This window comes from Laetiporus sulphureus (genome assembly GCF_001632365.1).
Source record: "Laetiporus sulphureus 93-53 unplaced genomic scaffold LAESUscaffold_5, whole genome shotgun sequence".
Lineage (NCBI taxonomy): Eukaryota > Fungi > Basidiomycota > Agaricomycetes > Polyporales > Laetiporaceae > Laetiporus > Laetiporus sulphureus.
In genome coordinates, this window is record NW_024468514.1 from 234272 (window position 1) to 259662 (window position 25391).

A 25391-nucleotide genomic window follows, 5' to 3' on the forward strand; every position below is an offset into this window, starting at 1 on the left:
GTGCCAAGAAGCAAATCATGGTCGCATTGTCTACAACCGAGGCAGGATACATCGCATCCGCGGCAGCAGCCCGCGAAGCCATGTGGCTGCAAAGTTTATTCAAACAAATAGGCTTCAATTAGTCCCAACCTACCCTGTTGTATGAGGATAATAATTCTGCAATTGCAATTGCAAAAGATCCTCAGTTTTGATGTAAAATATTATTATGTGCGCAAACAGCAACAAAGGAGATGTATTAATATTGTTTATTGTTCTACTGAAGATATAATTGCGAACATTTTCACAAAAGCACTCCCTAAACTGTGGCATCAAAAGCTATCTCATTTGCTTGAGATGTCCATCGGCTTGCAGGTGAGTGTTGAGAAAGCTGAACCTCACGACTGAGGCTCGGGGACAAGCTGAGGTACTGAGGCCCTCACAAATGAGAGTCCGGACCAATGTGGCTGAGGGATTAGATAATATTTTCTAATGTGTACATGTATATATAAAGGAATGCCATATCGGGAAGATCTGCATCATCCCGCATCCTCCTTCATCCCAGATGCTCACCCGCATTCCATGTTCCCAATCTGAGGCTTAATAAGCATACTATCACAGTTCAATTGGGCTCCCATATTATCTACCGTAGTACTGATCCACCACAGAGTCCCCAGGTGTGGCACGTGATAACGGAGGATACCTTTATGAATAGGTGGTGGCACCTCTTCTCAAAGCGACCAACTTTGTTCTGTTGCCGGTATCACTGTCATAGCAGAACAGAGCATGTTGTTGTAAGGGAAGAATTTTACAAGCTCCTGATTATTCCTTGTACATCCTGTCTACTGCGTCTGTTGCACGAAGTTATAAGGATGAAACGTCTGGTTTCTCTTCTCAAGCTCTCCTTACCTCTACCAAATCCATAATGCATAGAAGACACTTGGCACATTTATTTGCAGTATTATCACTACTGTGTTTTGTGTGGCTGCTGGGAGTTCATGTGTGGGGTGCAGCCGGCCACCAGATCGTCGCTACGATTGCGCAAATACACCTCCATCCAGCTGTCCTCCCCGTACTTTGTGACATTTTCTACCCACCTGACGTGTCTCTATCCACTTCGTTGGCAGCCCCTCCTTGCCATCTTTCCTCCATCACTATTACAATAGCAGCGCTATTCTCAGCTGTGCCGTATGTCAACGTACTCAACTATATTTGTACTGTACTATTACAATAGCAGCGCTATTCTACATGGCACAGTCAGCTCTGGGTCTGATACATGAAGGAAAGCATGTCTGAATACTCACCTCAGCTGTGCCATACATCAATGTACTTGACTGAGGTGCTACCTACAAGCAACACGTCCTTATATGTGTGCACGTCAATCACATGATCGTGCTGTCAAGACTGTCAAACTCTTTCTCCCCCATTCTCCCCATCATCTCTGAGCAGTCTACTTTTGACACTTCCCCTAGACTGGAACTCCCAATGTATCCAGATGTTTGTGGAGAGTCAGCTGTGCAAGCACCTTGATAAAAATATCAGCAGGGTTCTCCGTCCCGGGTATATGCATGATATCGATTTCTTTTAGTCATATGGCCTCGTGCAACCAATAATATCAAACGTTGAGGTGTCTGACTCATGTGAAATTTATCACCCTTTTCGCCAGGCTCTCGCCGCCTGTACTATCCATCTTGATGACGATCGGAGTGCTGATCGGGAGGAACATATCGCCCATAAACTTGTCTATCCATCTTGCTGTTTATCCAGCATGCACTGCTGCTATGTACTCCACCTCGGTGGTCGACAGGGCCACAACTTACTGACAATGTGAGCTCCAGGAAACCAGTCCACCTGCCATAACCATGACGTGTCCATGTGTGAAATGACCAGTGTCCACGCAGTCTGAGTAGAATGAGTCAGAATATAAGATGGGTTGGAGGGTTGATTTCAGGTGGTCCTTACTATAGTAAGTGATCCCATAGTCGACTGTCCCCTTGATATAATGCAGCACCCTTTTGAGGGCTCTCCAGTGCTGAATGCCCAGGTTTGCCATATATCAGCTGAAAACTTGCACAGGATATGAAAGATCAGGGTGAGTCGCGACAGACAGATACATGATCGATCTCAAGGCCTCGCGGTATGGAATAGTCACCATCTCCATTGCTTCATCAGCAGCAACAAGGTTAGTCAGCTTCGAAAACTTCATGCCGGGTTCCAGAGGTGTCAAGACCAGATTTGCGTCTTGCATTCTGAACCACTCTAGGACACGCAAGGCATATGTGCGTTGAGTCAAACGTAGCGTACCTTTGATCTGGTCATGTTCAATCACTACCCCAAGCATGTAGGTGAGCTCCCCTCCCTCACTAAGCTTGTAACATGCTGCCAGGTCCCCACGAGTGACAGCTAGACCCTCTGCAGTATCGGCGATAGAGGCAATATCATGGGTATAAGTGGCTGTGACTGACAGCCCATGGTCATCAATGCGCGCATGAACACACTCATCTGCATGGGACTGCATGAATTCTAAATCATGGTAAGTACTATCGAGGTCCTTCCACCATTCATTACCAGACTGCATCATGCCATACAGGGCACGCTCCAGGGCACAAACCCAGTCTGGGTGTTCGGCATCTCATAACCTGGCAGCTGAGACATGTAGACTGGCTCCGACAATTTGGCATTCAGGTAGGCCTTTTCGACATCATCCTGTCCCATCTCCATGTCGCGATAAGTAGCCATTGCACAAACAGTACGGAGGGACTCAAAGCGAATGACAGATGCAGTAGTCTCAAAGAAATCCACACCAAGGATTTAGTGAAACCCTTTGGCGATGAGATGCACTTTCGGTTTCCACTTCCCAATGTCGTTGAACTTCTGAGCATAAGCCCATTTGCACCCGACAACATTCATGTGATCTTGACAAGGCACAAGCATCCAGGCTCCAATTCGCAGCAAATCCTCCATTTCCTTGTCCATTGCAGGTGCCCAAATTTTACCTGCAGCCAAGGCCTGTCTGTACGTTGTAGGGCAAGTCCTGCCCTCATGCATGAATGGGTCAGTCGCAGTGACAGGTGCAGGAGTACCATCGGCGGTGAATGCCATGACATAAGCTGCAGTCATCACAACCTCATCATTGGCCCACAATTTGCCACATGCACGAGCCTCCTCTTCACATTGGACAGCTTTGCGTGACTCGCACAATGTCCGGCTTTCGACAGGCTGTCATGCTGAGCGGCGGAGTGCAGGAACAGGTAAGAAGCAGGGGCTGGTGCCAGTGCTAGATCAGGTGCATGAACAGAGACAGGCAGAACTCCCCCATCATGTGGTGCTGGAGCAGGATCATGTACAGGTGGGGAGTCAGATGTGGGAGGAGCAGCCAGGGCAGCAGGAACAGCAGGCTCCTGTCCATAGATGTCAGCTGGCTCACAGGTGCAGTGGCCCTTCATCTTCTCAAAGACCACATCGCGTGACCAGATAATACCTCCCCTTGGTCTAGCTGTAGGGTCCCACAATCGAAAATTTGCATCGTCTGTATACCCGATGAGTATACAGTGGCACGACTTCGGATCGAGCTTGTTCCGGGTGTCATCAACGATTCTAGCCCATGCAACAGAACTGAACACTCACAAGTGCATCACGTTAGGTACACGTCCATGCCATTGCTCATATGGAGTGCACCCCTTTTGCCTCGCAGATAGAGTGAGGGATTTCAGGTAAGCAGCTGTATTGAACGCCTCAGTCCATAAATGGTTCGGGACTCCAGCATCATACAGCATAGCCCGAGCATGGTCGGCAAGAGTGCAGTGGCCATGTTCACTCACCCCATTCTCCTGGGATGTATAAGGCACTGTCGGCTCTGCAACAATGCCATTGTCTCGGAAGTATGCCACCTAAGCCTCATTGTTGAATTCGGTACCATTGTCAAAATGGACGCAGCACAGTTTGCAGCCTGTTTGTCACTCGGCCATGCAGTGGAAGGCTTAAAAATGGTGTAACGTTTCATCCATAGACTTGATTGCGAGTGGATACACCATGGTATAGGATGACGTGCCATCATCAATGGTCAGAAGATATCGAGCTTCACCCAGTGAGGTAACGGGAAATGGTCCCATCAAATCCACATAGATGCATTCAAGGAGCTCCATCTCGACCTCGGATGTACGAAATGGTGCACGAGTCTGTTTCCCTTTCAGACAGTCCTCACACTTTCCAGCAGGCCATTCTCCCTTCATGATCATACCTGGACTACATTGAACCGTGCCATTGTCTGGATGGTCTGCTCGCTGATGTGACCCAGTCTGTGATGCCAAGTTGCAATGTCTGCCACAGAGCACTGACCATCGACAGCTAAGGCACAATGGTCATAGGTGAGGTATGCACGAGGGAGATCCGGCAAGACAGCTAAGTCAACCTTAGTGAACTCTGCCTCATACAGGTCGCCTGATGTCAGAAGCAGGTAAACATGGGTTTCCTCGCCTTGCCCATCACAGTCATCATCCCTGCCACTCTGGAAAATGAGTACCCGGCACGATCGAGGTGCGGCATCGATATCAGGTTGGCCGCGAGGTCAGGGATATGGATGGCATTCTGGAATGTGACAACGGACGTCCGCCCACCTATAACCGTCTGTACGTCAACATTCCCCACACCTATAATGCTGAAAGAAGAACCTTTCTTTGCTCCATTTCCCAGGGTAGGAGCGAGAGGCATATAGTCAATGAAACTCATGCAATTCACGAAGCAGTGGTGAGTAGCACCTGTGTCCGCATAGGCCCTCAGTACTCCATTGCTGATGGACTCGACGTGAGGCAAATTGATGAGGTGAGCGCTAGCTAGGAAGATATGATAATCATAGTCTGATGCCTGCCCATTGCCAGTGTTCGACGAGTGTGTGGTTGCTGTGGTGAGATGAGCCTGTGGTGGAATGTGGGAGCTGGGCGCAGTAGTTTCAGACATTGCTGCTGTTGATGTCACTGCTGCCTGTTTGGCTGCTAATGCCTTCGCCACAGGTGAACCTTTCTTAGGGACTGGCTTTGTCTAACCTGACGGCTGTTGACCCTCGTGTCCTCCGCCCTCACAGAAACAATTCGACTGTGTGTGGCCCTTTGCGCTGCACCACTCGCATATCATCATGGCTTTCGCACGCGTCATAAATGCGTGAATAGTCAGTGCCGTGACTTGGTCCGTACCCATCAGATTAAGAGGGTTACCAGCCTGTATGTGATCATTCTCGAAGACCACGAGGATTGACTCCATAATGATGTCAGGATCAGTTTGTAGGAGGAGTGAGGTGCATGTGGACCGGAGGGACGAAAGATTCGACATCGAATTGCACACGATGATCATGAATCTGGCAGCATTGAACGTAGACCCCCAGATCACGCACAGCACACCAACGGTGGTGCAGCTCTGTGAAGTGGTCCTGGAGGTCTGTTCCTTCAGTCCAAATGCACACTTTGAGGTAATCCTCAGCGTTTGTGATCGTCAATGCCATCTTCCGCTCTCGCTTCTGCACTAGGGATGTCCATACCTCATGTGCGGTCTTCCCTTCATCCTCCACACTGATGCCTATGAAGTCCACGACGTTCAGTGTGATGATAGCCTTTGCGAATTCGTCATGCTTGTCCCATTGTTCCTGCTCTGCTCTGGCAATTGCGACATCGCCTGAGTCTGCGCCTAGCGGTGCCGGAGGTGGCCATGTAAGCATTCCAGTAAGTTGCACATATAGTCCTCGGATATGAGTTATGGTAACAATCTTGCCTTTCCAGTCAAACCAGTTAGCTTTGCCCAGCTGCTGGCTTTCTGGAAGGATAGGCATCTTCACGTCGGTGGTGGCCGCCATGATAGGATACCGGTACGAATATTGATGTGAATATGGCTAGAATTGATAATTGTTCATGAATATTGATGAGTCGATGTCTGATGCGATGTTTTGTATGACTATATGCGCTCTTCGGAGCTCATAACCTATTACAATAGCAGCGCTATTCTCAGCCGTGCTGTACGTCAACGTACTCGACTATATTTGTACTGTATCTATTACAATAGCAGCGCTATTCTACACAGCACAGTCAGCTCTGGGTCCGATACACGAAGGAAAGCACGTCCGAGTACTCACCTCAGCCATGCCATACGTCAACGTACTCGACTGAGGTGCTACCTACAAGCAACACGTCTCATGGCAGACATGGTGCGATTTACCAACGTGGAAAATTGTGTGTAAATGTCGACTGATTTCTTACACATGCAACAAATATTTGCAACCATGGCACTTCATGTTGAAAATGTTTCACTTTGGCTGTGAATGTGCATTATTTGTCATTTAAATTCCCGCTACGACAGTAGTGGGTCTTACCGTCGCATCTTAAACCAGTTTTCTGCCAAAAATCAGCGGCACGTGAAATATGACATTGTTCACATGAATGCTCCACTGCCTAGAGATCCATTGGCTTCACATTGGCCGCTTACTTTGCCCCATCTGCGCTCATCAGTGTTTAACTTGATGTGTCATCTGCATCTCGTCGGCAACTATGCGGGTATTGTTGTGTCAATCCTGGTAGACAATCCTTTTGAAATGTCGCTCATCTCATCCGCTTTCCCATGCTTACACAATCTGCCACGTTCAGTGTGGGCGGAAAACTCCGTCGCATACTCATCCACCTCTGGACCAGTTCATGTTCCCTCTAAGTCTGGTTTTTTCACCTCCTCGTTGTCTATGTCTATCGGTTCCCTTGCGTTCTTTGACATCGCTCTGGGTCACGACTGGCTTTCAATCTGTTGTGTGTCAATCGGCGGTTTTGATATATGTGATCCACCGTCGTCTTTTGTTCACTCCCCTCTACATGGTCACTGTTGGACTCGGAAAGAGAATGCTGTTGATAGTGTGTTGGTTTTTTTTTGTTCGTTCATGCTTTACTTAGATCATTTTCGCAAGTGTCGTTTCCGTCTGTTAACGACAAGTCTTCCATCATCCATAGTAACGGTGTGTACTCTGCTTTTGTTCGCCGTGTGCTGCAGTACTCACTGTTGTTTGCTCTTTACTATGCGTTGTTCATATGATATGTCTTTGCATGTGCATGTTCACTGTCAACCAGGTTCCTACCGAGCAACATCACCTCCTGTGCATGCCCTACCTCACATCGATAGGTGTTCTCTACACAGCTCCGTAAACGTTAAAACCAATATATTTATCATATTCACATATGTAACACCAGCCCGTCAGTGGACGTCCACTGACGCAATGTATGAAATCAATAATCGTCGTAGCAGGCGCTGCCGGTACCGGCCCTATCCTTATACTATATTGGCAAATCTTTGTCACAAATGTAAGACATCAGCCGACATTCCACACTATTTTTCACACTGATAAATCGCATCATGTCTGCCGTGTCTCTGTATGCGTGCGTGTCGATCACGTGATCGCGCTGTCAAGACTGTCAAACTCTTTCTCCCCCATTCTCCCCATCGTCTCCGAGCGGTCTACTTCCGACAATCGCGACCTGGGCCGACCAGGTGCGAGGTACCCCGGCATATCGCTGGACATCTCCGCTGCACTACATCGGTGCCGTCGACGACCACCCCAGCGATGCCTGCGAATTTCCTGGCGAGCGCGGCTGGAACGGGCGGCGCAACATGAACGTGCTCGCTGCCGTTAACAACAAGACCGCCATGTTGGGCGAGTTCCTCGACGGCGAGCGAAGTTGGCACGAAGGCGAGGAGGCGCTCAAGTACCTCGTGCACTTTGTCGGAGATATCATATGCCGCTGCATCTGACAGGGAGGGAGAGGGGAGGGAACGGCGTGAAGGTGACGTTCGATGGCCGTGTTACCAGTGAGCATTGTATTTTCTTCTAAATTTCGGAAATTGTTGGTGCGTTTTAGCGTTATGCGCCTCGCAGTACGATGAAAGAAGGGTTGGGCTCTACGTTCATTGCGATGCACAGATTCTTGCATCGAGTATTCAGACTAACACCTCCCCCGCAGACTTAAATTCCGTCTGGGATAATCTGCTCGTCGCGCAGGCTCTCCGTACTGTTTCCTCGAAGTATACCCGTCCTCTCGCGGGAGCTCCTGGCGTCGAGGCCAACCTGCGGAACGCAATCTATGACCCATACATCCGCCGAATAATGCATGAAGGCTTTGGCATCGGTGCTGGAACATCTGAAGGCAGCGGCCGTTTCGACGAGGTCGACGAATGGCTCAGCTGCCCAGCAGATATCCAATCTCCCACAAACGAACCGTCTTTTGTCTGGAGAGCGATAGCACAGCTGGCGCAGAAGCTTCAGCGTATGATAGGTTTCGACGATCCGAGCTTGCGGGTGCAGAAGCGCGATCGTGCAATGAGGCCAAGGCATCATCCAGGAACGGCGAAGCAGAGCTCTACCTCGGGATGGCTATGGTGGAGCCAGGGAGAGGGGGACCGCTGGGACGACGAAGTGCTCTGTCCCTATGCGTGGGCCAGCGAGATCCACAAACTCAACTGCGAGCTTCCCGTGTGGCCCGTTGAGCTTGACGCGAATTCATCTGCAGCTTTTCATAGCTGCAGTGGCGAAGATTCCGATGCTGAAGTGGAGGGGAAACCGCGTCCGCACCCTGACCTGCTCGAGCTCGATACGCCAAATTATGTCGGGAACATCCGTACGCAATGGGTCCTCGAGCGTCTGCTGGCAATGGCGGGCATCCGGCTTGCGGGGATTCTGAATGGCCTCGTCCTGGGTTCCGACCCTGAGATGGAAGATATCTTATTGTCTCCGGGGAGGATTCAGTTGTGATGTATGCGGCATAGAAGTACTTGACAATGATAGGATGAGTGGCGCGTCTCTGCATATTGTATTTGTATTTGGGCTGTACAAGTTGTCTGTTGCTCGAGTAGCATTTGGATATCGGATTAAAGATACCACTTGATACTTTTTTTTTTGCCCAGAATTGAGCTGAATGGAATGTTTCATGAAGGAGAACGAAATGAAAACATGAGCGGCATGATGGCTGTCCTCAATGACATCGTGCACGGCATAGACCCGGTGATAGAGTATGATGGAAGGGGGTTGACGCAGGTTGTACGCTCAGTCAGAGAACCCAGGATTGCGCCAGAAGAACTCCCCAATCATACAAAGTCCATGCAAGGTATCTAGTTGGGCATTGACAACTTCAGCTCTTTCGGCCCATGATCCCGCATCTAGCGCATGCTTTCGGTCGCTCTCAATGGACGTCTGCGTGCGCCGGCTCTCCTCCGGCCAGTGGTAAACATGTGAGCATGATGGAGGCCGCCGGTCAAACACAGCTAGCAGCTGGCATTCATGTTTCTACCCCAACGGAATCAGCAGGACGATGAAAGGACATGGGCGCACCAAGGTAGACTGATGTAGTGTTTGAACAACCTACAGGAGCTCATGACACGATCCTTTATTCGGAGCTCTCCTGTGAGCTATTCTGACAGCCCCCTGGGGACTCCTTTGAGACCTAATCGCTTGGGATGCCAGGTGTAAGTGCCGCTCGTTCTGTGAATGATGTTGTAAATGGTAAGATAACAGGACCTTACCAGCGCAGCGTCCGAACAAGTTGAAGGGGCGAAGACCTCGCGATGTTTCTCCCGGTTAGGAATTCTTCGCTGCGCAACTCTCCGTCACATCTCGGGAATCCAAACCTGAACATATTTGACGGATATAGGTCCACTCATTTGCGGCGTGGACAAGGCTGTCTGGTAACAGTATCACAGCCTAGCGTAGTAGAGAAGCGTACATGGCTGAGCGCAGTGCATTAGTGCCACACTAGTGCTAGCGCGAGCGGAGCCTCAGACAATGACCTTTACCATCCCACGATCTCCCTAACGCCTCAGAACACACATGGCTGCGTATGGCCTTCGATAAGCCCGCTGGTCATGCAGTCACACGACTTTGTGAAATCAGTTCCTTCGGTCGATTCGCAGTGGCAGGACCGAACCGCCAAGCGGCTTGCAATCATTTGCCATCAAGAGGGCTATTAGTGATCACATTACATAGTACAGTCAGTACGGAGTGTAAAATGTCAGTGGAAAAGCAATAAGTTAGTGCAGGTCTAACACGCCGATCCATGCGGAGTTCTTCTCCTAAATTCAATATTAATGGCTCATGCAGCAGCAGCAGCGGACCCTCACATTGACCAACTACCCCGACCCTCCTCGCGCCCTCATCTGCACAACATGCGCCGCTGCAGACCTCGGGGAGAACGGGCTGCTTACTGGGTTGAGCTCCGACTTGCCCATCTGGCTCGGCCCACTTCCAATCGCAGCTCTCGCACTGAGCCCCGTCGGCTCAAACGGCGGCGCCGCCCCAGACAGACTCGACCCGCTCACCGACGGCGGTGCGGTGTTCGGTCCATGTGGACCCATCGAGCCGGGTGCAGGCGACGACTCCCCGCTGCCGCTCCCGCTCCCGCCTGAGACGGAGGGAGAGTACGACGAGCTCGACTTCGCCTGCGTATGTCCGGAGGCCTGTACACTGAGGTTGGGACTCAGCTTGTCGCGCTGCAGATGGATGACGCCCGGCCCTGCGCTGAGCTCGCGGTGGCTCGGGAGCGAGAGGCGCATGCCGTGCGCGGGGCGCTGGATCGGCTGGACGGGCTGCGCAGGCGAGAGGTTCGCGCGGGGGCTGACGTGCGGGAAGGGGTGATGTGCCTGGTGCGGATACGGGTGCGTGTGCCGTTTGCGGATGTGCGGCAGGTGTTGGGGATGTCCGTGAGGAGGGTGGGCGTGGGTGGGATGATGCGCAGTGTGGGCCGGGTGACCATGCGCGAAGTGCTGGTGCTGGTTGTGGGCGTGATGGTGCCCGTCTGCCCGTGCAGGCGACTGTCTCTCCCTCGACCTCTCCTTGCTGCTCGCTCTCCCCTCCACTTCGTCCCTCTCATCTTTTCCTCTCGTTCCGACATCTCCTTCGTAACCCCACGGATCTCGTTCCACCTTCTCCCTCTCTTCTTCCAGCTTTCTCAGCTTCTCTTCCAGCTCCCCAATCGTCCCTCCGCTATACGTTCCATCCTCGCCCTGCACACCTTCAAGCTTCTCTCTCTTCACCGTCAAGCGTTCCAAGGTTTTAGCCAGCGTGCTCAATTCTGTCATCCAGCCCTCTTTCTTCCTCCTCTCCTCTGCCTCGACCTCTTCTCGCTCTCTGCGCTTCTCCTCTGCTTGCACCCTCACTGCCTGCATCTCCCGTTCCCGCTCCCTCTCCCGCTCCTCCAATTGGGGGACCTCGCCCTCCACCTCCCTCCTTCGCTCCTCCATCTCGTCCCGCGCGACCTCCGCCTGCTTCCTCGCCTCTCTCAGCGCCAGTGCTTTCTGTCGTGCACGCTGCTCCTGCGCGGCGCTGCGCTCCGCCGCCCGCTTGAGCGCCTCGATCTCGGCACGCAGGGCGGCGTCTGCCTTTTGCGATTCCCTTCGCGTCGACTTGACCATCGCGGTCAGCTGCGCGTGTTCGTTGTTGAGCGCTGAGAGCGCGTGGGTGAGCTGCTGTCGGCGGTCCTCCAGCGTGAGCGGCGCGGGAAGCGGTGTGGGTGTGGATGTGGGTAGGGAAGATGATGAGGCGGATGGGGAGAGCGCGCTGGTGGCGGATGCGTGATTGCGAGGGGGAGAGGATGGCGATGTGTGTGAGGGAGAGGTACTGAGATTGAGGTGGCCGGTCGTGTGCAAGTCGGCATGCGATGGGTCCGATGTAGCCTCGGTTTCTACATGAATGATTGTCAGTGTCCCAGCGTGATCGTCGCAGGTCATGGAGGGAAAGTCTTGGGTGCGGCGTGATGAAGACGTCTGTCCAACACTAGAAGCAGCGGGCCAGAAGGAGATGACTGCCCTCTGCTGCCCCGGAACCGGACTGCTATCGCTATCTCGAGGAGCTCCGGGCGATACGGGGTGTATCTGATCGTCTGAGCCTCCCCGAGCTATTATCTCAAACGTCGGATGCACGTGAGTCTTGTTTGCCCTCCTGCAGCCAGAAAGGATATCCGGAGCGTTCCCGCGGAGGTTTGAAGGAACTGTCTCGTCTGCCCACGGGAGACTACTCCTACACGCCGTTCGCCACTAGCCATCACCCCCACGCCATTACAGGCCGCACTTCGACTTTGTATCGTGACGCGGGATATGAATTGTATCCAAAAAAACAAATCAGATGCCCGTGGTGATACACCCTGCATCCTTTTCAATTGAGCGAAGCAGCATCCACTTCAATACGACTTCCCGGGCCTGCCAGCCAAAAGGGAACGAATATACAACTCAAGTCCGAACACTCACCAGTTACGATCTGATTCCTCAAGACTCCGTGCTTGTCGCTAGGCATAACTCCGAGTTCCACATCGTACTGCCGTCCGGGCATGAGTCCGAACAGGATGATGACCGCCTCATCCGCCTCCTCGTCCACCCGTATGAGCACGCGCTGCCAGGGGATGCCGTTCACCTTCACCGAAAGGCCCTTTGAGAGGACATCTGCGACGACCTGCTCAGTCCGTGGCCCCGAGCCTGCGCCCAAGCCGTCGTCGTGGTCTTTGTCTTCTTCTGACCTTGATGGCTCGGGGGAGCGGGAGGAGGAAGAGAAGCCAAAAGGGGACGATGGCGAAGATGGAGAGGGTGGAGAAGGCGCAGTGTATGGTGATGAGAGGATAAAGGTCGCAGAGACGGATGTAATCTCGCGCACGGAAAGCGAGAGGGTGGGACGCCAGGGTCGAATTGAATGCCATTCAGATAGATCGTCCATGTCGCTACGTCGGGTGGCCCGGCTGCTGGTACTTTCAGGAGACAGTCGTGGTTTCAGCTTCGAATATTCAAATCACCGCGCTCTTTCTGGTGACAATGCTGTACAATCCCGAGGGATAACCACAGCTTGCATGTCGGTGGCGTCAAGAAGTAGTGAAAGCGATGGAAGTCACGTGGAAAGGTTTGATGCAAAAATGAAGAGCACAAAAAAAAAGTTTCCGACACGGGGAATCGAACCCCGGGCTATCGCGTGAGAGGCGATAATGTTAGCCACTACACCATGTCGGATTGTCTGTTTTGGAGAGCTTAGTATAGATATGTATCATCACATTGCAATCCTACAACCTCTTGGCGAGCAAGTGGAACTCCCACTTGGACGAGCACACATACGATTGTTCTCGATTAACATGCCTTCTGCACTCATTCTCATAGCCGACGGAACTGAGGAGATTGAATTGTAAGTACAACCACATGAGGCAAACAGAGACCTCTCTTCCGATATCTCTCCATAATCTCCACGTTTACCTTGCTGCTATGCTCACGAATCTAACCTGACCCGGCAGCACCATCACCTATGACACTCTCGTCCGGGCTGGTGTCAAGTGCACCTCCGCGTATGTTCATTCCGAAGAGACCGCCTCGAAGGACCGGATGAGCCCGCCTTTCGTGCAGGGCTCGCGCGGAATCAACATCCTCCCCGACACGTACCTCTCGCAGCAGGCTCATGCCCCAGTGCGCGTCACGTTCACAATATGCATACGATGAACGCTTCCGTATGTAATGGCTGATGATAACCTATGGGGACAGGACCATTATGACCTACTGGTGATCCCCGGTGGCGCTAAAGGCGCGGAGACAATCTCGAGCAGCTCGCCCGTGCAGTCCCTCGTCAGGGCATACCTGAAAGAAGGGAAGTACGTTGGAATGATTTGCGCAGGTGCATGGTCCTCGCACTGCGAACTAGGGCACAATCTTCATTGCAGACAATCGCTACAGGAAGCCTAGCAGCTCTTCGCTCCGGCTTACCCAAACAGCCGCTCACCTCGCACCCAAGCGTGAAGAGTCAACTCGAGAAAGGTGCAGCCATTCGGCTATAAGTTTCTTTCTGTTTGTGAGTTGCTCACGCGTTGATTTGTCAAGACTTCGACTACTCGGAGGAGCCCGTGGTCGTGTCCGGTCATCTTGTTACAAGGTACTCATGCTTTTGTTTTTTTGAATGGACGACGCGTACACTGAGGCGTGGCATCCTTCTCAGCCGAGGGCCAGGTGAGCATCCGTTTACTGCTTCGTGTATGGGCTTCTGCTCGGGAGGAGACGGAGAGATGTTTGCCAAAGGCTGGAGACTCAACCATTCTCTCGTCCCTCGTCACCTTCGCTGTCCATGCTGGGTCATCTTACCCCATCCGCAAAGAGCAGTTTGCTCTTCGACCGTAAACACATCTCGGTATTGAACTTCTGTCCCTGCAGGCACCGCCTTCCCCTTCGCGCTCACACTCGTTGAGCTGCTCTGCGGGGAGCAGAAGCGCACAGAAGTCGCGGGCCCGATGATCTTCCCGCCTGGGACGTTCGCGTGAGCTGTTGTCAAGAGTGCAGATGCGACGAGTCAAGACGGAATTGCGGCAGAACATTATGCGTGCGTGCAGGATTAGTGCTGAGTAAAGTAAGTCCTGTATATTTGTATGATATTTCGAGTGCCGTACTCTGTTGTGATCGACTCGGTCCTTTATCAAGCGTGTTGTAGGAGGAAGATCAGCATGGAAGGTGGTGGCAGCGACGGCTTCAAGAAAAATAGATCGCAGGAAGTGCATCGGATCATATGCGATGCATTTGAAGGAATCGACACCGCTCACCTCTCCCCAGTCTGTCTGTCACTGACTGCCCATATATGCTGCTGGACCTAAAAATTGTACTGTACGGCATGGGCGCATGGCGAAGTCAACGAGCGTGCTGTTCGTCATGCGTTGTGTGGTGGTAAAAAGTCCTGAAATGAGATGTTACCATGATGCGAGTTGGCCTTCGCAGGTGCCCAGCGACCCCACCTCACTGGGTGCATCGGATTCGTAGCCTGAGACTGCATGACGGACGAGCTGGTCGGCCGACAGTGACTCAAAGTTGCCAGGAGAACACGCACCGGCAGGACTTCTGCTGATGCGCGAACGAGTGGACAGGCTCTGCTAACAGCGACGGCATGTACGAAATCTACCAATATCAAACAGGTACCGAGGCCTTTCCGAAGCATGCGTTATCACGACTCGTGATGCAAATGCTGAGCATCAGCCAGTGCGGGGGATACATTGACATAGATTTAAGTATTAAATGCATCTAGTCACCGCTGCTCACAAGCGAAAGCACTTCAGGGCCGCTGCACATTCCAATCCAAAATTCAACCACGATATTGTCCGGTCGAGTACGGGTAGCACCTGTGGTCTTTGAATTCGGCCAGAGGTAACCCGTAGCCATCGATGGCAAGGATAAAGTTATGCCAAAGAAGGCATTACGGCAGGCGAATGATCATAAAACGGCCGCTCATCAAGCGCCTGTGTGTGTAAGGTACGACTCTCGATGTCGCATGCAGTTGATCCAATAGGCTGCAAGTCGGCGGTGGCGACATTCGCTCGATGATGCGCTTAAATATCGAAGTTCAAAGAAGAGGCTCAGAAAAGGATGACAACGGAGAGGAATATGGTCTTCATCCGACTTCATACCGCAGGTGAGTAGCATATACGACGGCAAAACAGTCAACGATTAATGGAATGGTCGCGACACCTTGAAATACCAGACGTGATGTGGCGTAGGAATAGAGTGGGTGGTGTACAAAGTGACAGTAATTATACAGGTCGGGACGATGAGCACTACTACTTGTATACAAAGTCGTATGGCTCATTCCAATCCTCTCTATCCTGATCTCGCCATATTGGTTCCAAGACATCCCAGGGCTCCCTAGAACTGAAGTGTTTTTGCACAACATCTTCATTCACACCTGCTCGCAACAGCGTGCTAGCGCATCTCTCCACATCGTCTATTCTATGTATCTCGACTGAATCGATGGGTTGAGTTGCATGCCCAAAGTCGATCAGCACGCAATGGGCCAAGGTGGTATTTTCGGCGACGCTTGACTGTCTGTCTGCTCGAAGGTATCTATTGTATAGAATTTGCCCTGCGTGCCAGTCATGTTGAGAGACATTGGATGTCTGTAGTGCGTGGACAGCATGGCGAGCTGATACAACCTGGACAAGAATTTCTTCCATTCCTTGATTCGCGAACCAATGGCGACCAGATCACGTACCAGCTGTTCTTGCTCCCCCTCCGAAAGAGCGCCAACTACTTCAGCGGATAACGTTGGAGCTGGCACGTATTCAAGCAAGATTCCATACACCTTGTGCCGTTTGGGAGAACGAACTGTCACGGATGGGATCGAACAGCATCAGTACCATCCCAAAATGCCAAATAGTCCTTACCAAATGGGAGCCATAGAACCACGGAATGAGAGCGCCTTGCATAAATGCGAGTGTTTTATACGCCGCATCTTCCTGTCGAACTAGGTCCTCAGCACATAAATACCGGTGGAATAGATATCTCAGACTCCAGGTTGTGAGGCCCTCATCGGATGTTTCCATATTCCAGAAACGGTTGTCGAAGAGTTTCAAACACATGTCAGAGGTTATATGTGCAACATATTTTCCATCAACGGATCGAAGGCGACACCTGTAGGTCCTGCACATCCGGCGGGAATTCTGAGGGGTGAGGTCGTCAATGAGTTCCACGTGGAATTTGCTAGATGACTTGAGGAGATCGATAGGGGCAGATACTGGACGGTGAATAGAAGCAATATAACGCATAGTATCCGAAGAGACGTCGCCTGGACGATAGATGGCAACAAACTCAGCGTTGTGACGGGTGAAGTGCCCTGTGATCCCTTCAACCAGATCCCCGACGTTGGCGATCTGAAGGGATACATTGTTTTGAATCCAATTCCTCCACCTGAAAAATTGCAAGGCTCTGTCGCGATTGTGTGTAATGGTGTAGGTATCGAAGTCGGAATGCTTGCATTGTGTTGCAAAGATGTCTTCATCAATCGGAACAGGTAAGGTCGGATCATTTGGAGCTCCATCTGGTAAGACAAACTCAAGGCTGTCTACCATGAACATCTGAGGGAAGTATTCCACGGCAGACAAGGACTCGCAGAGAAACGCAGCGATAATAATACGTAGGGCACGCAAATCGCACAGAGAACGGAATTCCACTTCCGAACATCACGTAGATTGATCCTTCATTGAGTTGATGATTGCTACTCTTCGACAGTCCGTAACAATAGTAGTTGCATCGTCAGAGTGTTCAAGTTTCTGCAACAGACTGGATAGCTGGGGAGATAATACACCAAGTTCAACCGTTCCATGGGGCTGAACGATTGATCAGCGCGCACCGGAGAATTCGAACGATTTATGAGCTCACAACGAACAGGATACGTGGCGACTCGTAGGCATACAAGCAAGTCCCATCTCCCTCGAGGGAAAAGGTGATCATCGAGGCTTTACCTGAATGTAAGCGTGAGGACCGATAAGGCAAACCATCACTTACAACTTTGATCAATCAAATCAAGGCGGCACCGTACGACTGGTTGTAGAGGTGAACGGATTTGAGAGAACAGCTGGGCTAAAGAATTCGCGAAAACCTCTGGGTAGTAAGAGTGCAAACTGTCAAGAATTTCAGCGGCAACAAAATCTCTACGATGTGCCGCAGTACTCTACCTGGTCCATTTTGCATCATAACCGAGAATGGGTCACCGAACACGCATCGGAAACAGCCATCGCAGAGTCCTCGACAGCCTTACAACAGGTAGCCTTAACAATGATTGTGAGGCTACCTTCAAGACTGGATTATGTCCTATAAATCTCGGCGGCACCTCCTCTATACGTCGATTCAACGGAGCCTTGACCTTGGCCAGATGTGGCGGTGGCGGTGTTAACTGGAGCAGGCACTCGTACGGATGTAATCGTACGTCCACACCAAGGCTGAATATCCTTCGCAACTTGGCATGTGGCGTCAGTGGAAGGGGGAAGACGAGGCGGGCGATGCGATGGACAAGAAAGAAGGCCATATCTGTATACCAGTATATCGGATACGAATTGACAAGGGCGTCTATCATACCCACGTTTCGTTACTTGTGCAAGTTGTCGCAAGTGGGGCCAAGTCTCAAACGGGGCTCCTGATGCCTTGCCACAGGACTCCAAGATGCCCTGTCAACGATTAAAGGCCTAGTGACTGAACAGCGCACCTACTTTCGTCGATCTGAGTTGCGACTTGCTGGACCGACATCCGACGTTCGTGGGCGTTCATCTAATAGTTAAAAATGTATTGCACATTGTACAAAGCAAATCGCACAGTATAGGACAAGGGGAAACAGTTGACTTCCGTAGACGACCTGCCGAAATGTGCGTACGTAGATGGGGAGGGGAGCTAGGAGTGGGCCAGCGCCACGGGGCACGAAGATGGAAATGGGGACGAGGATGGAGATGGGAGGATAGATGGAGGGACGGGGTTAGCGGACGGCGGCAACAACAAGACGGCTATACAGAAAACAGTAGTGAACACCAATGCGAGGGTATGCAAGACATGTGTTGCGTTTTGCGTGGTCCGAGAACAGATGCGTGAGCTGTGTATGTACAGACGTAGGTTGTAAGGAAATCCGATACGACGAGACGAAGCGACGAGAGATTAATGGTCTACGTTCAACGCTCAGCGCTCAACCATGGTAGCCATGGCGAGCATGGCTACCCTCACCATGGCCATCGCTCGGGTGAGCTCGGTGACCTTGGTGAGCCTGATAGGTCTGATGCACCTCGTGACTGGGATGCGTCTGACGGTTCTGGTAGGACTCGTGGCTCTGAAGCACCTGCCGACTCGGAACGGCCTGGCGACTTGAAGAAGCCTGGCGGTGATAATGGGCGTGCTCAGTCTGGACGGCCTGGCGACTCGAAGAAGGCTGGCTGTTGCGAGGGGCCTGTTCACTCTTAACAACCTGGTGGCTCGAAGAGGTGTGGCGGCTGTGATAGGCCTGCTCAGTTGGAGCGGCCCGATGGCTCGAAGAGGCTTGGCGGCTGTGGTGGGCCCGTTCGGGCTGACGCGCCTCATGCTCATAGTACGGCGTGGGCTTAGCATAGTACGCTTGCGCCGCGGCCTCAGCGGCGGCTATTGCCTCGGCTTCCGCAAGCTCCTCTTGCTCCTCCTGCTCCCGCTGTTCCTGGATGAGCTCCTTCAACCGCGGGAGCACCTCCGCGAGGTTCACATTCGTGCCCTCGTGCCAGCGCTCCAGTGCCCACTGCCGCACATACACACTGGCCTGAATGAACAAATTGGTCATCAAGTGCGGGGAATGTATAGCGAGACGTCGGACTAACCTTCAAGTATCTCTTCGATGCGTACTTCTTGTAGAAAATGTCGTGCCTGATTGGTTTGAGAACGTAGTTGAGCATCATGTTGGCTGTGGGGAGCAGCTCACTCTCTGCATAAGAGGAGTAGTGTGCCAGGTTCGGAGTCTGTAAGAACGTCATTAAACGAGAAGCAATTTCGCGTAAGAATGCCACAGCGTACCCATTCCGGAAAGCCGAGAATGATGCGCGCAAACCAGATCGCCGCCGCCGCAAGGAGTGAAGGCGGCGCAGCGATGAGGCGCCATTCGAGGCACTGGATCTCAAGGAGGTATTTCGCCACAGTGCGCACTTGGGTGTTATAGTCATCCGCTTTGCTGATCCGGCGCAGGAAGTGGATCGGGCTCGGATAACTCAGATTCCAATCAACCGTTTTTAACACGTAACGTTCAGCCTGAAGAATCTCAGCCTCGTTGTAGCTCGAGTCTGCGACGTGCAGGAAGTTCTCCACGCTGGGCGCTATAACCTCTTCCACCTTCGAAGCGATGAACATGCACGTGACTCCCACGAGCTGCAGCTTCGCAAGCGAGACGACACGTGCCGATAGGAACCTATCGATGAGGTTGACGCAGAGGAAGAGCGTCTCAGGCAGGAGTGTGAAACGTGCGTGGACTTGAATGAGCCAATCCATGAGAATGCCGCGCATCTTCCATGCGAGATCCTTCTGAGTTTCCATGTAACGTGGGTTCGGCATCGTTGTTTGCTGGGGAAATATAATCATGTCAGTCGACGATATGTCACAACACAGTAGAAAGCTTACCTCCATTCGCTTGAGGTATTCGAAGATTTCAACGACATATTCACTGACCATGAGCGGGTCGTCAGCATCTTCGGCGTCGAGGTCCTCCCAGTCAAGTCCATTTGGATCCGCCTCTGGCGTTCCCGCGTCTGATGTTCCCGCGTCTGGCGTTCCCGCGAATCCAATGGCCTCCTCGACCTCAGCAGCTGCCTCCTCGTCGGGTATGTCAGAGGAAGTGCGCCGCTTCTTGATTGCACGATCGGCTTCCTCATCTTCCTCCGGACGACGGGCGTACGGTGTCCGACCGGCGCGTTTTGGCGTCCGAGGTCGGATAGCATGTCGCTCTACTGCCGCAGAAGTTCGCGCGGCCGTAACCCGTTGAGGCGCAGATACAGGAGCAACGGGGGGTTGCGGGGACATTATCATCGCGTTTTCATCCTGTAAGAGCTCGACCTCCTCTCGGTTCTCCTCTATCTCCTCCTTCACTTCTTTGAGTTGATGCAATTGCTCGCGTTGATGCTCTAGATACTGGGCTGCAGGATTGGCGGAGGCAGCAGGCGCCTTAGTCCGTCGGGTGGTTGCAGCGGTGGATAATGTGGCGGTAGCGGTCGTACCACCAACGGTGCGCAACGGCGCGCGGGTGGTCGTCGCTGCTGTCGTTGTCGTCATGGTTGTCATTGTGGTGGTTGTCTTCTTGAGAACGACGCCTTCGAACTTGTCCTTGATCTGGTCGACGTGTTCCTTTCCCTTGAGGGAGGACATGCCAGACCCAACGTTGATCGGCTTCGCAGCCATGTTCTCGGGAGGATGTGGCACCTCACTCAGAGCCTCTCGCTTACGTTTCACCTGGAGCTGCGGCTTCACAGGAGGCGCAGCCTCCATACGTGAAGCCGTCGGGGCGACGCTCTTCGCTCTCGTAGATGCCGTAGGCCGCGCAATCCCTGATAGCTTAGCATTCTCTACTGCACTAGCTGAGGAGGGTTTTGCCCGAGAAGCCGCCGCGTGCACATTGCGAGCGGTAGAGTTCTCTTTGTTAGGCAGAACGCCGGTGGTCCGCGTTGCGCGCCGTGTCTGGCACGCCTGAGTACGCTGCACGAAAGGCAACCAAGACTAGCACTCACTGGTATGGCGGACGACATACGAGTACTTCACGATGTTCGAGGATAATCCTATGCTGATCTAACGGAAGAGAAAGGGATTAGCGAAGAGATAATCGCGAGGAGGATGAGCTGGACGAGCGTCGCACACGCGCGCAACGTTTTGTTCAACTTGCGATCCAAACAGCGGCACACAACACGGCGGCTCCAGCGCGTTCTCCACGTGACACTCACCGCGGCGGTGGCTGCATTTATATTCGTGGCTCTGCTTTCTCTCTTCTGGGAGCACTTGCTTTGGTTTGCGGGTGATGAGGCAGATACGCCTCTGGTCTGTGCACGCATTGAACGATACTCATCGTCATCTGCAATGGTCTCTGACTCGGGTATCATGTCGGTACTTCTCGAATACGCGATCTGCGCGTTCAGGCGACAAGGCTCAAAAGGATATGGACAAAGCCTATTCCAAGACCTTATTACTTCCCAAAACTAAATTTTCGCTCTGGAATGATCCCTCCAAGGATCAAGCATTTGTATCAAGGACATGCGACGAGTTGTATCGATGGCAGGTTAGGACGAGAAGTACACCCGCCTCGCCGTGCTAATCGCGAATTTGAAGTAGTGGGAAAACGCAAAGGGCCCGCTGTTTGTGTTTCATGACGGACCTCCATATGCGAATGGAGAGTTGCACATTGGTACGCTCCCTTGCATGTTGTAGCAATACGGAAATTATATTGGATGGCATTCTAAGGACATGCCCTTAACAAGATCCTAAAGGATATCATCAACCGGTATCATGTCTCCCTTGGTCACAGAGTACAGTGAGTCGCTGCAGCGTTGTCGAACTACACCTTGGACATGACGAAGCATAGCTACATGCCAGGTTGGGACTGTCACGGTCTTCCCATTGAGAACAAGGTGCTGGCGAAACTGGGTGTAGGTGATCGTCTTTATGGACATGATGTTCTGCTAAATGCGATGTAGAAACGCGCTCAAGACCTTTCCCCGGATGTCATCCGCATAGAAGCGGAGGCGTTCGCAAGAGAGGAAATGCGAGTGCAGCAGGACCAGTTCAGGCAATTTGGTGTGATGGCCAATTGGCAGCCTGAGTCTACATATCGCACTTTGGGTATGCGCTAGTAAATGTCTTCTGACAGAAACGCTGATGTTGCCAAAGATCACGACTACGAGATGAGGCAGTTACAGATCTTCCAGAAGATGGTAGAAAAAGGTATTCATCCTGTCCCATAACGGCTTTTCCGCTTTATGAACTTCGGTCTTTCCAGGTCTCATCTATCGAAACTATCGTCCTGTATACTATTCCCCGTCGTCGTCATCGGCACTCGCGGAAGCAGAACTGACATACAACGAGAAACATGTCTCGCATTCGGTCTATGTCGCCTTTGAGCTCAATACAGCCAGCCCGAACATGAGCACCACGCTTCGCACGCTCGTCACCGGACGAAAGAATGTACGGCTGCTGGTATGGACGACCACACCCTGGACTCTCACTGCCAACATGGCGAGCACACTGTTATTATAATACGGGTTACCGTAGACAAAGTGCTGATCGGGTTCTACTAGGCAATCGCTGTCAATCCGGAAATGATGTACAAAGCCGTGGCCGCTAGCGCTGACCCTACTGCGCCGTTGGACATATTTGCGTGTGATCTCGAGAATAACATAGCAAAGCACCCGGAAGTTCTCGGTTCTGCGGTCCCTATAGCTGAGATTCCAGGTACACCAAATCAATACCTCAAATGATCACGAAACAATGTTGATTTCTATTTCGTCCTTAGGACACGAGCTGGTCAATGCGACTTACCGCTCAATCTTCTCTTCCTTGCACGATACTGGCCCTCGCGCATCGCTTCCCATCCTCTCCTCCTCGCACGTTACGCCAGACTCCGGTACCGGACTTGTACACTGTGCCCCCGCTCACGGTGCTGAGGACTATGCTGTCATGCGTTCCCTCGGACTGCTCCCCTCTTCCTCTACGCTAGGGAGCCTGCTCTGTCACGTCGACTTGCTTGGGCAGTTCACAGAAGATGTAGCTGACGAGGTCGGCGAGAGGGCAGCGCATGCTTTGATCGGCAAGGATGTGCTTGGTGACGGCAGCAAGGCGATTGTAGAGCTTTTGATGAAGGCTGGCGCGCTCAGGAAAGTGCACAGGTATACCCATCGATATCCATACGACTGGAGGACAGACAAGCCCGTCATCGTTATGTAAGATCTGTCACTGCAAGGGATTCTCATCGACAGCTTAAACATATTCTTTTATAGTGCTACGTCGCAGTGGTTCGCGAGTACAGATCAGATCAAGGAAGATGCCATCGCTGCACTCGAAGACGTGGCCTTCCACCCTGCGGCTTGTGCGTATGACCAGCTGTCTTATTGTCATTTTTGTCCCTCATCTACTACCCTCTAGCGCGCAACCGACTAGAATCTTTCGTCCGCTCGCGCTCGGAATGGTGCATCTCCCGGCAACGGGTTTGGGGCGTGCCTATTCCCGCTATGCACCACATACCCACAGGACGCTCACTCCTCGACTCCGCCAGTCTCGACCACATCCTCAGCATCTTGCAGGAGAAGCGGACGGAGTACTGGTGGAAGGGACCCGTACACGAATTCGTCCCGCCCGCGTTGCGGGACGGCATGGACGAGCGGAAGCTTGCAGAGACATGGCGTAAGGGCACGGACACGATGGACGTGTGGTTTGACAGTGGCACTTCCTGGTCGATGCTGGACGGGCTGTACCGTGAGGGCGGAAGTGGAAATGGGCGGACCTTCGGTGCAGACGTGTGCCTGGAGGGCTCCGATCAGCACCGCGGATGGTTCCAGAGTCAGCTGCTGACGGCGATCGGATCGGCTACGGCAGAGGAGCGCAAAGGCGTCGCGCCGTATAGCACGCTCATCACGCACGGGATGGTGCTGGATGAGTCGGGAAGGAAGATGAGCAAGTCCGTGGGGAACGTCATCAGTCCCATGGCCATCATCCATGGTGGGAAGGTGAGTGGAGCTGTTTGGCTGCGGGAATATATGCTTATGTGGTGATTGTAGGACAAGAAGAAGGAACCTGAGTATGGCACGGAAGTTCTCCGTCTATGGGCAGCTACCGTGGAGTTCACAAAGGACATGCACATCGGCCCGACGTTGCTCGCTCAGTGCAAAGAGACGCTGCGCAAGATTCGGAACACGGCGCGCTTCATTCTAGGTGTGCTGGGAGACCAGCAAAATTCTGACAAAGCTGATAGAAAGGAATTTGGTTTGGTGCGTACCTGAGCTACTTAGTAGATCCATCTTCTTGACAGTACAGCTAGGCGGAGCGCTACGTGATGCACGAGTTGTACAAACTGGAGCAGGAAAGCCTGCGGGATTACGCTGCGTTTGACTTTCCCAGAGGTGAGAAATGCTACGATCTCATTCATGTCATTTACCCTGATAGCTCGCAGTGGTGAACGGGCTTGCAAATTTTGCGAGCATCACGCTCTCCTCGCTGTACCTCGACATCACGAAAGATTGTTTGTATGCAGACGCGATATACAGTCTGGAGCGACGCAGGGTCGTCACCGTACTTGAGCAGGTCACTCACATGCCTTGTACAAATAAATTGGGCCGCTGACATCATGCAGGTATTGAACACAATGACCTCGGTAATGGCACCTATATTGCCTTATGTTGCCGAAGAGATACATGAAATCCTTCGTTCCGCTCCGGGCACTTCGGTCTTTACGAAGAAGTGGACACAGCTGGTAATATTCGTCCATTGTTTCGATTGTGATCGCCTTAGCCTTAATTCATCTTTCTAAAGGATAGCAACTGGGAAGATTCAGATGCTGAGCGTGACATGAATGAGCTTCTTCGCATACGCAGCAAAGTGTTAGCTGCGCTCGAGCATGCCCGTCAGGACAAGTACAGACTTGCCTTGTTAATGACGTCTCCAGATGCTCATAAAACACGTATAGGAAACTTCGAAGTTCTCTGGAAGCTGGTGTACAATTGACCTTGCCAGAGAGTGTACCTCAAGGTGTCCAGCATCTTATCGACGTCCTGCGTCGTGAAGGTAAGGTTACTGTTGACCAATGTCACTGAAACAGAACACTCACTTTCGGAAATTAGAATCTTTCCTGAAGACGCTTTTCATCGTCTCAGATGTGTCGCTATCCGCAAAAGATTATACACCGCAGCCAGGTGGTTGGGTGTATTCGGAGTCTCTTCCACTCGGTGGTATGCAAAATAATCGTACGAAACGCGTCTTCATTGCTGATTCACGACACATCAGGCTCTGAAGCATCAGTGAAAATCATCGTGCATCCCGCCACCTTAAACAAGTGTCCCCGATGCTGGGCCTACACGCGGTCGAAGGAAGAGACATTGTGTCACAGGTGCTCAGAGGTCGTGTCTGTCAGCTAGAGATACATTACATTAGCACATAATTATCCC

At 52.2% G+C, this 25391-nt stretch overlaps 5 protein-coding genes and 1 non-coding gene across 6 annotated transcripts; 3 read left to right on the forward strand and 3 right to left on the reverse strand.

The window, feature by feature from the left end:
• Positions 1–762: 762 nt before the first annotated feature.
• LAESUDRAFT_721617 (phospholipase C/P1 nuclease) lies at positions 763–8919 on the forward strand (the record flags this gene model as incomplete). The annotated part of the gene is made up of 5 exons (XM_040908045.1): positions 763–770; positions 910–1168; positions 7489–7703; positions 7727–7806; positions 7959–8919. The coding sequence occupies 5 exons, from the start codon at positions 763–765 to the stop codon at positions 8744–8746; spliced, it is 1350 nt and encodes a 449-aa protein (XP_040768019.1). The 3' UTR covers positions 8747–8919.
• A 983-nt stretch (positions 8920–9902) lies between these two features.
• On the reverse strand, positions 9903–12838 carry LAESUDRAFT_721619 (uncharacterized protein). The gene is made up of 2 exons (XM_040908046.1): positions 12229–12838; positions 9903–11666 (listed from the first exon to the last, which is right to left on the reverse strand). The coding sequence occupies exons 1-2, from the start codon at positions 12686–12688 to the stop codon at positions 10117–10119; spliced, it is 2010 nt and encodes a 669-aa protein (XP_040768020.1). The 5' UTR covers positions 12689–12838; the 3' UTR covers positions 9903–10116.
• A 65-nt stretch (positions 12839–12903) lies between these two features.
• On the reverse strand, positions 12904–12975 carry LAESUDRAFT_t21. The gene has a single exon. It is a non-coding gene; the product is annotated as a tRNA-Glu (tRNA).
• A 71-nt stretch (positions 12976–13046) lies between these two features.
• Positions 13047–14760, forward strand: LAESUDRAFT_721620 (DJ-1). Its single transcript, XM_040908047.1, has 7 exons — positions 13047–13144; positions 13251–13419; positions 13495–13624; positions 13684–13764; positions 13828–13879; positions 13943–13953; positions 14155–14760. The coding sequence occupies exons 1-7, from the start codon at positions 13095–13097 to the stop codon at positions 14259–14261; spliced, it is 600 nt and encodes a 199-aa protein (XP_040768021.1). The 5' UTR covers positions 13047–13094; the 3' UTR covers positions 14262–14760.
• Positions 14761–18014: 3254 nt separating this feature from the next.
• On the reverse strand, positions 18015–21117 carry LAESUDRAFT_672989 (uncharacterized protein). The gene is made up of 5 exons (XM_040905511.1): positions 20976–21117; positions 19876–20925; positions 19279–19818; positions 19086–19223; positions 18015–19027 (listed from the first exon to the last, which is right to left on the reverse strand). The coding sequence occupies exons 1-5, from the start codon at positions 20991–20993 to the stop codon at positions 18431–18433; spliced, it is 2343 nt and encodes a 780-aa protein (XP_040768022.1). The 5' UTR covers positions 20994–21117; the 3' UTR covers positions 18015–18430.
• A 280-nt stretch (positions 21118–21397) lies between these two features.
• Positions 21398–25361, forward strand: LAESUDRAFT_734800 (isoleucyl-tRNA synthetase; the record flags this gene model as incomplete). Its single annotated transcript, XM_040910541.1, has 19 exons — positions 21398–21517; positions 21571–21643; positions 21700–21769; positions 21821–21884; positions 21933–22077; positions 22126–22179; positions 22235–22470; positions 22533–22686; positions 22748–23174; positions 23232–23320; positions 23377–23957; positions 24009–24218; positions 24269–24350; positions 24401–24531; positions 24581–24700; positions 24760–24860; positions 24914–25011; positions 25068–25175; positions 25231–25361. The coding sequence occupies 19 exons, from the start codon at positions 21398–21400 to the stop codon at positions 25359–25361; spliced, it is 2994 nt and encodes a 997-aa protein (XP_040768023.1).
• Between the last annotated feature and the right edge of the window lie 30 nt (positions 25362–25391).

Excerpts from the sequence above, each read along its gene's own strand:
- LAESUDRAFT_672989 (XM_040905511.1), bottom strand. Across the intron at positions 19,224-19,278 it reads TTCTCGGCTTTCCGGAATGG|ACTCCGAACCTGGCACACTA; the intron begins GTACGCTGTGGC and ends ACGTTCTTACAG. Across the intron at positions 19,028-19,085 it reads CATCGAAGAGATACTTGAAG|GCCAGTGTGTATGTGCGGCA; the intron begins GTTAGTCCGACG and ends TTGTTCATTCAG.
- LAESUDRAFT_721619 (XM_040908046.1), bottom strand. The coding sequence starts at position 12,688 with ATGGACGATCTATCTGAATGGCATTCAATTCGACCCTGGCGTCCCACC. Across the intron at positions 11,667-12,228 it reads GAGGAATCAGATCGTAACTG|AAACCGAGGCTACATCGGAC; the intron begins GTGAGTGTTCGG and ends TCATTCATGTAG.
- LAESUDRAFT_721620 (XM_040908047.1), top strand. The coding sequence starts at position 13,095 with ATGCCTTCTGCACTCATTCTCATAGCCGACGGAACTGAGGAGATTGAA. Across the intron at positions 13,145-13,250 it reads GGAACTGAGGAGATTGAATT|CACCATCACCTATGACACTC; the intron begins GTAAGTACAACC and ends CTGACCCGGCAG. Across the intron at positions 13,625-13,683 it reads CGTTGGAATGATTTGCGCAG|GAAGCCTAGCAGCTCTTCGC; the intron begins GTGCATGGTCCT and ends CAATCGCTACAG.